This window comes from Empidonax traillii, unplaced genomic scaffold (assembly GCF_003031625.1).
Source record: "Empidonax traillii isolate 1590-97213 ecotype Southwest subspecies unplaced genomic scaffold, ASM303162v1 scaffold2551:size21844, whole genome shotgun sequence".
Taxonomy (NCBI): Eukaryota; Metazoa; Chordata; class Aves; order Passeriformes; family Tyrannidae; genus Empidonax; species Empidonax traillii.
The window spans coordinates 2,807-14,527 of NW_020957744.1; the positions used below are offsets into that span (position 1 = coordinate 2,807).

Below are 11,721 nucleotides of genomic sequence, written 5' to 3' on the forward strand. Positions count from 1 at the left end.
TAATCCATTTACCCGACTGCTAATCCATTTACCTAACTGTAAACATTGTTTAATTAAATCCCACCACCAGACTACATCCTATCTCTAGTTGCAAATTTGTCTTGTCCCCGGGGCTGCCTGACTTATTGTTTTCTTTTTGGTCAGCACAGCCTTAATGTCTAACCAGTCCCAACTTAGCTCTGACAAGCCTGGACTTGTTTCTGGCAGGGGCTTTTCCAAGCCCTGACCAGACTGTAACAATATGACTCAGCCAGCAGGACAGAGTGAGTTCCCGTTGGGAAAGACCTTTTTCTTTCTTTCCTTCCTCTCTCCCTTTTTCTGGGGAGGGAGAGGGAAGACCTCCATTGTTGGCTTCTCCGGCACACCCGGGGCCCCCCCAAGTGGCAACCACCAGTGATCCAACAGTGCTCCCTGCTGACTGTGGTTAGAATTGTACCAAAGGATGCAAACTGAAGTTTACCTTTTTGCTTGTTTGTTTGTGTTGAAGGGGAGTATTTTTGGGTATAGAATTATTGTTAGGTTGTTTTATTTTGTGTTCTTTCATTGTTCTGCCGATACACATATATCTTTTAATAAAGGGCTGTTATTTTTCCTTTTTCCACATTTTTCTCAATTGGAGCCTTTTAATTTTGGCTTTACAATTGCTTAGAGGGAGTAGTTTGGGTCTTCCTTATAACTCATCCTCAGCAAAACATTTGTGTCTCATTTAAACTGAGACAGTATTAAATGTTAATAATACTATAGTTTTGGTCAGGTAAGGTTAATATAGGTTATAGATAAGACATAACAGAGCTTTGAAATTAAAATACTAAATTTTTTTTTAACAACTAGGTATTTTTTAAACTTACATATTTTTAGAGAGGATTCCTCTCTCCTTAAAATTTTCCTTGGTTCTGACAACAGGTAGATTTTTCAAGTTTTTTTTGTTGGATGTGTATGGTATGGTATATGAATTAAGTCAAAATACCGACTGCATTCTTTTCTATCTTAGGTGATTTGCAAGTCAGATGCTCCTACAGGGGATGTTCTGCTTGATGAAGCTCTGAAACACATAAAAGAGACCCAACCTCCTGAAACAGTACAAAATTGGATTGAACTGCTTAGTGGTAAGCCTTTAACATAATGTATTTGCTTCCCCCCCCCCAATAATGCTAATTATCTGGCATCACTAGAGATTATACTGTAAGATTTTTGTGGAGATAGCATACAAAAAAATTAATTAGTCTGTCCTCTAGAATAGTATCTTGTTAAGTGTAGCCTTTAATCAAATGCTTTTGATTTAACTTGGTACAGAAAGGATCTAGATCCAAGTGTCAGAGTACATCTCTACTTTGTGGAAGAGGTGTCTTCTGCTGACTCGAGTAAATCAGGACTGCACTATGGATAAATAACCGCCTTTTTCTGTAATTGGAAAGGAGGGATAGTGGAAGTTTGGAGTATCACAGAATCATAGAATATCCTGAGTTGGAAGTGACCTACAAGGATCATCGAGTCCAACTCCTGACTCTGCACAGGACAATCCCAAGAATCACACCGTGTGCCTGAGAGCATTGTCCTTCTTGAACTCTGTCAGGCTTGGTGCTGTCACGTGAAAAGGAGAGATTTCCTCAACCCTTAGTGATTTATTTGTCTGTCAGGGCCCCAGGAAATCTAAGACTTGTGCCCAACCAGTGTGTCAGCATCCCGTTATGGAGACCCTTCATTGAAGAGTTCCACTGGATCAGAGGGTGATTTGACTGCCTTTTTCAGGGGGCTAAGCCAACAGCATAAGGGACACCCCTCATCAGGTCTTCCCAGTTTATTTGAATGTGTTACCTGATGCTGGCAACTGCTACCACCTGTAAAGGGCTCACTCAGTTTATGTAATAACACTCTTTATTAATACAAAATTGTGACAGGTTAAGGTTTGAAGATTTCCAGTGATAGTATTTGTGTGCAAAAATGTATTTAAAGCAATATAAAAATAAGCTCTAATACTGACAAAAGTATTCAACAGGCATACAGTTCTTACCTGATAGGCATCCCTACAGGAGAGAAGACAGGTTCAGCCCATCAACTGATCCCAGCAGTTACGATGGAGTCTTCCCTGATTTTCTCTCTATTCTCAACTTACTTTTATACTATTTCTTTATGTTAAGGTGGAGCTTGAGTGACTTTAGTCATAAATACTTTTGTTTCTGATTGGTGTAAAATGGTGCATGCCCAGGGAGGGTGGCCATACCTTGGAGGCAGGTAACTTTGGTATGGAGCTGTGCGTTAATATTAGAATTAGGTTTTAATGAACCAAGTTCATCCGAGGAGAGACATTTCGCCACAGTTGTTGTCTCAGCAGCAGGACATCTCCCTTGGTTGAAAGGTGGTATGTGGTCTTGTCAACTACAAAGTATCACTAAGTTCCCCTCCCTACGAGGATTTCTATGGAGGGAGGCTGCGGCATCTCCACTCCATTCCACCCTCCATTCCATCCCCTGTAGCAGGTGCTTATTTTTGTATGGGGAGTCATCATGGAGCATGTCAACCACATTCCATCCAGGGAGTAGCAGCTGCATTTTACCCTATAATTTCCATATCGTTGTAACTTCTGTTAGGATGTGAATATAACTTCTTAGTTTCCTCTAATTTTTACCCCCAGCCATCTTCCAACAGGTCCTATGACCACTTTCCTGGGGAGTCTGTTCCAGTGCCCAACCACCCTCTGGGTAAAGAACCTTTTCCTAATATCCAACCTAAACCTCCCCTGACACAGACACTAGGGTCTTATCACTAGTTCTTCTTATATCGTGGTGGCCAAAACTGCAAACAGTACTCGAGCTGAGGTTGCACCAGTGCAGAGTAGAGTGGGACAATCGCCTCCCTTGACTAGCCAGTGATGCTGTGCTTGATGCAGCCCAGGATACAGTTGTGCCAGGGCACACTGCTGACTCATATTCAACTTGCTATTGACCAGAACCTCCAGGTTCCTTTCCTCCTACATGCTCTCCAGCATTTCATTCCCCAGTCTGTATGTACATCCAGGATTGCCCTGTCCCAGGTGCAAAATCCAACACTTGTCCTTGTTAAACTTCATACAGTTGGTGATTGCCCAGCCCTCTAATTTGTTGAGGTCTCTCTGCAGGACCTCTCTGCCTTTGAGGGAGTCAACAGCTCCTCACAATTTAGCGTCATTTGCAAACTTACTCAGTATAGCTTCAAGTCATGAAGATGAAGAGAACTGACAGAGCCTTGCAGAACCCCACTAGAGACTGGTTGCCAGCCTCATGTAACCCCATTTACTACTACCCTTTGTGCTCAAACATCAACCAGTTACTCACCTATCACATGACGTGTTTATCCAGCTGTGTGCTTGACATTTTGTCCATAAGGATACTGTGAGGGGCAGTATCAAAAGCTTTACTGAAATCTAAAAAGATTACATGAACTGGCTTCCCTTGATCAACTAGATAGGTTGCCTTGTTGTAAAAGGAAATTTTGTCAAGTAGGACCTTGCCCTCATGAAGCCATGCTGGCTGTGATCAATGACGGCAATGTAGTCTTTGTCAGGTGTCTTTCAGTAACTCCCACAGTAATCTTCTCCATAATTTTACCAGGCACTGAAGTGAGACTGACAGACCTATAGTTTCCAGGGTCATCTTTCTTGCCCTTCTTGAAAATTGGGACAACACTTGACAGCTTCCAGTTGACTGGGACCTCTCCAGATTCCCAAGACCTTTCAAAATTTGCTAGTTGAAAAAAACAGGGGCGAAAATTAACACCACTCAAACTGCCCCCTTTCAATAGTGGAGGAAAAATACTAGGACAGATTTTAAGCTGGAGTCACAATTTATTGAAGAAATTGCAATAAACACAATATTAATAAAAGATTGGATAAAAAAAGGAATGGTTACCCAACAAAGGCAAGATGTGTCCTGGCCCCCTAGGACAAAACCAAAATGGTTTCCCCAGACAAACACAAAAGGGTGGCCTTTCCCCCACTGAACCACGTGGTTCAGGAGAACAAAGAAAACAATGTGACAAACAAGCTTCCGTGGTTTAATGCCCTCCCATAGCCAGAAAAAACCCCACAACAGAGAACAGGGGCAAAGCAACACCTGGAAAGCTATTTTGTCCAAAAGGAGTTATGCTGCCGAAAACACTGGCTCCAGCAGTGACATTGGTGAAACAATTCTGGAGCAGCTTGTGGAGTAGTGACTCCCAGACAGGACCATGACCACAGCAGGGCTTCAGTAACAGTTGCTGCTTGCCGTGGTTTCAGCAACAGTTATGGCTTCCCCTAGGAAAAAAAAAGTTTACTGTGTGTTTAAGGGAACAGTCCACACCTTCCCGCTACCGAGGTAAGACTGCAATGAACTTCCAGCTTCTGGCAGCTTGGTGTTTTCTGCTGAAAACCATGCCCCTCTGGCATGATGCGGATGTCATTGAATAGCCAGCACTAAAAGACTCCCCTTACCTTCTTTATAACCATGACACAAAATCATTGAGAGAGGTCTCATGATGACATCAGACAGCTCTTTGAGTATCCTTGAATTAATCTCATCAGGTTCCATAGATTTATAGAGTCGACTGGGAGTTTATCATTCTCACATCCATGGTCCTCCAGCTCAGGGCAGTGGGACCCCCAGAGCCCATCATCAGTGTTGAAGACCAAAGCGAAGAATGCATTAAACATCTCTGTCTTGTCTCTGTCCCTGTTTGTGAGGTGACCATCCTCATCCTGTAATGGGCAAATGTTATTTCTGCCCTGCCTTTTGCTTTTAACATATTTTAAAAAACTCTTTATTGTCCCCCACAGTACTCACCAGCTTCAACTCCAATTGAGCTTTGGCCACAGGAATTTTGTCCCTTCAATGACAAGCAGCATCTCTGTATTCCTCCCATGTCACCCAACCTTGCTCCCACTAGCCATACATTTTTTTTTACCTTAGCTCCAGAAGGAGATCCCTGCTCAGCCAAGTAGGCCTTCTGCCTCGTCTGCTTGACTTCTGACATTTTGGAATTGCCATATTGGAGTATAGCTGTATGGATTCAGTATTCACACCTTTTGATAAAGAAAGGGGATAAGAAGCTCACTGTTCAGATGTAAAAGTTAAGGGTAATTTGGCCGTTAATTGCAAAGAAACAAAGAGTTAGGAGTTCTTTTTACTATTCCTTTAACCAGAGAAATGTAAAAAATATTTTCAAATATTAGGTACTTCTAGTTGTTCAAAACAAAGACTTCAAGATAAGTATGTTGCACACAGCTCTTCCTGTAAATCTAATGAATTGTGGCAAAAAGTGAAATGTCAATTATAGAATCATAGAATGGTTTGGGTTAGAAGGGACCTTAAAGATCATCTAAATCCAACCCCCCTGACACGGGCACCTTCCATCTACTAGACCAGCTTGCTCCGAGCCAAATCCAACCTGGCCTTGAACTTTCCAGGGATTGGTCAACCCCATCTTCTCTGGGCAACCTGTTCCTCACTACCCTCACAGTAAAGAATTTCTTCCTAATATCTAATCTAAACTTATAATTTTTCAGTAAAGCTCTTGTCCTATCAGTACATGCCTTTGTAAAAAGTCCCTCTCCAGACTTTCTGTAGGCCCCCTTTAGGTAGTGGAAGGCTGCTCTAAGGTGTCTCTGAAGCCTTCTCTTCTCCAGGCTGAACAGTCCCAACTCTCTCAACCTATCTTCATAGGAGAGGTACTCCAGCCCTCTCATGATCTTTGTTGTCCTCCTCTGGACTTGCTCCAACATGTCCATGTCTTTATGTTGGCAGTCCCGGAGCTGGATGCTGTACTCCAGGTGGGGTTTCATGAGAGTGGAGTAGAGGGGGAGAATCACCTCCCTTGACCTTTTGGTCATGCATCTTTTGATGCAGCCCAGGATATGGTTGGCTTTCTGGGCTGCAAGTGCATGCTGCTGGGTCATGTCACAGGATTCTCATCCACCAGCACCCCCAAGAGCTCCTCAGGGCTACCCTCAATCCATTTTCCACCCAGCCTGTGTTTGGGATTGCCCCAACCCAGGTGCACCACCTTTCACTTGGCCTTGTTGAACCTCATGAGGTTTTCACAGGCCCACCCCTCAGTCCTGTTCAGGTCCCTCTGGATGGCATCACTTCTCTCCAGCATGTCAACTGCACCACAGAGCTTGGTTACATCAGTAAACTTGCTGAGGTTGCACTCAATCCCACTGTCTCTGTTGCCAACAAAGATGTAAAAGAGCACTGGTCCCAAAACTATCCCCTGAGGAATGCCACTTGTCACTGGTCTCCTCTTGGACATAGAGCTGTTGACCACAATTATATCTCATCTTTACAATTGCAGTTAGTACTTTTCATACACCTTGCCAACATTTCTTTTCTCAGGATGCATAATTTAATCTGAAGTTAACAATGACCATCTTTTAACATGCAGTACTTTTATTTTTTGTTTGTTTGGGGTTTTTTTAGGGTTTTAGCCAAATTCATGACTAAGGTTTGTCCTTTTTTAACAAATACACAAAATGCAGCTTCCCTGGAATAGATCAGAGCTGTACTTATTTGTGTAAACATTGTAGGAAAAAAACGCAGTTTTGTTCACAGTATGACTGGGAGGTAGGGGGTAATAAGACATATACATCTAAATCTAATTGTTACTTGTAACAACAGAAAAGAAAGAGTTTAAATAATGACCAAAATGCCTTCAGCTTTCTCTGCCTTCTTGTTTTCATTATGTTCTTCCGATTTGTCCCATACCACTTGAAGCAACCTTCCTTGCATACTCACATACAGTTCATACTTGGTGCCCTTGTCATCCCTTCCATCTTGCTTATTGTCTGTCAGGCAAATGGGGGAGACAGTAGAACAAAGCAGCCCTTGTCAGGGGCTTATCAGGCATGTCTGCTGCGTAGCCTTGCAGTTTAGTTCTTGCTCAGCTCTCCTTAACTTTTACAACCTTCAAAAAAACAATTTTTCTTGTCCCAAATACATAATTTGTTCTGACATTTCACCTTCTCTCACAGTGTAGATCACATAAAGTTAGTATTGATTCCAAAAAGGTCAACTAATGAATGAACAGTGTTGTAGGTTTTCCTTGAGCTAAGCTAAGGTTTTTCTGACCCTGTAGAACTTTGGCTCTAGGAAGAGTTATCAGTGCTGTGGTTGAGACTTAGATCAATCATTTTTATTTACATGGATGGCATTAGGGTTCTTTGTGCTTCCTGTGCTTTAGAGAACTGTCTTTTGAAGAAAACTATTTTTGTGTTTTGGCTTTTTGATAAAATCTTTTACAATTTTGCTTTAGGGTCTGATCCCTGAAAATAACTACTCTATCCATAATTATCAACGATGTGAAGAATGCTGCTTAAAGTTAGTGTTCAAAACCATTATGGAAATATTTGTATGGATGTTTAAGGTGGTGTTTTCTAGGCTGATCTTGTTTATAAGATAGCCTCTAAGGGAAGCAAGTATAGGGAATGCAGAAACTTGGATCAAAATGTCAAATGTAACAAACATCTGTCTGTGTTTGAAGCAAGTGTCAGTGTAATTGAGGAGACTGAACACAAGGTGTCACCACAGCATTGATTTTTATTATTATATAGCCACATCCACCTAATAAATTTAGAAACATCTAGGAAATTACCTTTGCCCTGTGAAACAATGTAAGGAGACGAATTTTTTTTTTTTGGTTCTTTGGTGATAGCTTCATTCATGGTCAAACTGGGGAATCACATCAAATGAGAATGAGATTCCTGCAAGGACTTGTGGAGTTCAGTCCTGGATGGGTTTTCTAGCTTTCACTATGCAGTTGGTGTCACCTAATTTGTTTACTTGTCCATTACTTGAATACAGTGCAGGTCACCTTCCATCACAATGGGAGAAATCTTAAAGTAATCTGTGTATTATTATTATTCATTAAACAATGATTTTTAAAAAAGCTTTCTTATATAGAAAGACAAGATTGGATGGGGCCCTGGACAGCCTGATCTAGTGGGTAACATTCCTTCCCATGTCAGGGAGGTTGGAACTAGATGATCTTTAAGGTACCTTCTCACCCAAGTCATTCTATGACTCCGTGATAGAAATTCTCACATCATTTATGGGAAAACCCCCATCTACTTATGAAATATTTCATGCTATTTTTTCACTCACCTCTTAAAATGCATATGCCTTTTTTTATCAGGAGGGGATTTTAATACTTACAATAAATACTTAGGTATGTTGGACCTAAAATTTTAGTTTGTTAAGTAAACTCGTAAGCAAAGATGTATTTCAGAGAATATGCTGAGTTGGAAAGGACCCACAAGGATCATTGAGTCCAACCCTTAGCCCTGCAAAGGACCATCCCCAGGAGTCACACCATGTGCCTGAGAGTATCATCCAAACACTTCTTGAGCTCTGGCAGGCTTGGGGCTGTGACAACTTCCCTAGGGAGCCTGTTCCAGTACCCAACCACCTTCTGGGTGAAGAACCTCTTTCTATTACCCAACCTAAACTTCCCTGACACAACTTCAGGCCCTTCCCTTGGGTTCTGTCACTGGTCACCACTGAGAAGATCGGTGCCTGTCCCTCCTCTTCCCCTCATGAGGAAGTTGTAGACTGCGATGAGGTCTCCCCTCAGTCTCCTCCAGGCTGAATAAACCAAGTGACCTCAGATGCTCCTCATAAGGTTTCCCCTCAAGTCCTTTCATCACTTTCATTGCTCTCCTTTGGATGTTCTCTAATAGTTTAATATCTTTCTGTATTGGGTCTGGCTGAGCTGGAGTTCATTTCCCCATAGCAGCCCTCACAGTGCTGTGCTTTGCATTGGTAGCTAGAAGGGTGTTGATAACACACCAGTGTTTTGGCTACTGCTGAGCACAGCATCAGCATTGTAACATTCCTTCTCCAATCAAGGGCAAGATTCTGGGACGGGACACAAGCAGGCCAGCTGACCCAAACTAACCAAAGGGATATTCCATACCATATGACGTCAGCTCAGATATAAAAGCTAAGGAAAGGAGGAGGAAGAGGGGGCATTCATTGTCTGCAATGGTTGCCTACTAAGAAACCATTATGCGTCACTGAAGCCCTGCTTCTCAGAAGTGGTTGACCATCATTGCTGATGGGAAGTAAAGAATAAACTTTGTTATTTTTCACTTTGCTTTTGCATATGCAAGCTTTTGCTTTGTTTCTACTTTAATAAACTGCCTTATCTCAACCCATGAGTTGTTTTCCATCTTATTCTCTCTCCCCTTTACGTCTTGGAAGGGGAGTGAGAGTGGCTTGGTGGGCACCTGGTGTCCAGCCAAGGTCAGCTCACCACACTGTCATATTGTGGCAATCAAAACTGCATACAATATTCAAGGTGAGGACCCCACCAAGTGCTTAGCAACTTTCTTGGTAGCTGTTGATACTGATTTTGTGCTTTTAAAATTTCCTCCTCTAAGCGCACACACTCTGAAGTGCCTGGTTGTCCTGCCTTCCCAAAAAAAAAATTAGAAATAATTTTTATAGAAACATCAAAGCCCCTGCTCAACATGTGCCTGTGTGTAATGCACACACCTACACTCACACAGTGCATGTCACTGTTTCATCTGCTGGGGGCAGGAAGGAAGAGAAGAATATAAATATGAAGAAATAGAGGAGGACATATAGTGTAGGTGTAGCTTACTCTGTGGCAGAAAGAATGGCAATGGCACTTCTTCCATCTTCTGAATTGATAAAAGCCTGGAAGTAGACAAAAGGGACAAGATGTTTATTTTTGTTTTTATTAACTCTGTCTTCATGACTGTTTGTGGTTTTCTCAGTTTAATGAGACTGTTTTGCTAAGGAGGATGAGTTATGAGGAAGACCAAACCCTTCCCTCTAACCAATTGTAAATCCGAAATAAAGAGGCTCCAACTTAGAAAGAATGGAGAAAGAAAAAAACCAGCCCTTTATTAAAGGATATATGTGTGTTGGCAGAACAACAGAACAACACAAAAACAACCAAACAATAATCCTGTACCCAAAAGTCCTTTTCAAAAGGAAACAGTTCGATACTTCCTGTCTTTAGGCGCAATTCTAACCAACAATCAACAGGGGGCACTGTTGGATCACTGGAGGAGCAGAGTCTGCAATTGCTCTGTGGTGGCCAGCAGGGGGCGCTGTTTGGGCTCTGGCAGTCACCACGTGGAGCCCCAGTATGCAGGAGAAGCCGAAATGGTCTCCCCCCCCACTGAGAAGGGGAAAGGGAAAAGGGGAAAAAAGGGTTTCTTCCCACGAAAACTCACGCTGTCTGAGGCTGGCTGTGGCCATTTCTCCCCTTTCATCGATGTGCAAAAACCGTTACCAAACACTGGAGTGGAGGGGGGAAAGGGTGATCTCCTTCCCAAATAGTTCCTCTGCAGATGGGTCAAACCTCTCCAATGAAATCCGAGCAGATCTGGGCTGGAGGCAGAGCAGGGTGCAGGACAAAAACGGAGGTAAGTCAAGACTGGAAAACAGCCAGATGACCAGGCTGATAAAAAAACGACTTTCTAACCCACACCTTGCCTGAGTTAAAGTCAAGTGCCCTCGTTTCCAAGGAGAGAAGAAAAAAAAACTCATCACCCCTCCCCGAAGTCTTAGGAGGGCCATGAGCTTTGAATGCAGGCCTGCCAGGTAGTTTTTTTGTGAGGATAAATCACCCAAGGCAAACCACCCTCCCCCATTCAACATCTTTCTTTTATAGTGAGGCAGGGGAAAGAAAAAATTCCCGGCTTGGTGATTTTAGACCAAGTAAACCTATGACAGTGGTGTTTTGTTTTGGGGGTTTGTGGGTTTTTTTCTTTCCCTTCAGTACAAGAATGTTTATTTGTCATATCCCTAATCAAGGCATGGCTTAGCAGCATTTCATCCAAACATTAAATGCTGATATGAGCACAATATCTTAGTGTAATAGTCAGCTATATGAATTTGACAGCTCATTCTGCAGCTGGGGGGTAGGGGGGAGAATCGCTGTAATAAATACAGTTTAAACTTTGCCTGACTCTTGCCTTTTTTTCTTTTTTAGGTGAAACATGGAACCCATTGAAGTTGCACTACCAATTGCGAAATGTCCGTGAAAGGTTAGCTAAAAATCTAGTGGAAAAAGGTGTACTGACAACAGAAAAACAGAACTTTCTTCTTTTTGACATGACTACACATCCTCTCACCAACAACAGTATCAAACAGCGCCTCATCAAAAAGGTTCAAGAAGCAGTTCTTGACAAATGGGTGAATGACACCCACCGCATGGACAAACGCTTGCTGGCACTTGTTTATTTAGCCCATGCTTCAGATGTTCTGGAGAATGCTTTTGCCCCTCTTCTGGATGAGCAGTATGATTTAGCCACAAAGAGAGTGCGGCAGCTTTTGGATTTAGACCCTGAGGTTGAATGTATGAAAACCAACATGAATGAGGTTCTGTGGGCTGTTGTAGCAGCTTTCACAAAATAACTGTGTTTAGACTGAAGTGTTCTCTCTTCTCTCATGTAAACCAGTTGTTTTTCTTCTATTGACTATTCATGTTTTATGTCATTTCTACCTTCTCACATGATGAATCAACTCTTGCTTGATAGGAATTATGTGGTGGTGTATTCCCTCCTTCTCTGTGTATCTGTATACAGGATTCTGCTGGTACAAGAGACCTTCTCATTTGAAAATAACAGAAAAAGGTTTTACTGCCATATTGGCATTCTATTTCCTATTCAGTTTTGAGTTATCCAAAATACTTTGTTCAATCTATTTTTCATCTTACTGTTAATGAAGTGGTTTAACA

General features: G+C 42.2%; 1 protein-coding gene across 1 annotated transcript in view; it reads left to right on the top strand.

Moving 5' to 3' along the window:
* The window catches only part of LOC114072043 (Golgi phosphoprotein 3-like), a 12,213-nt gene extending 798 nt beyond the window's left edge, over positions 1-11,415 (top strand). Inside the window, exons 2-3 of the mRNA XM_027909958.1 lie at positions 992-1,106; positions 10,975-11,415. Coding sequence (XP_027765759.1) covers positions 992-1,106; positions 10,975-11,399 — 540 coding nt within the window. The 3' untranslated portion in view covers positions 11,400-11,415. The remainder of the gene's footprint in view (positions 1-991; positions 1,107-10,974) is intronic.
* The last annotated feature ends 306 nt before the right edge of the window (positions 11,416-11,721 follow it).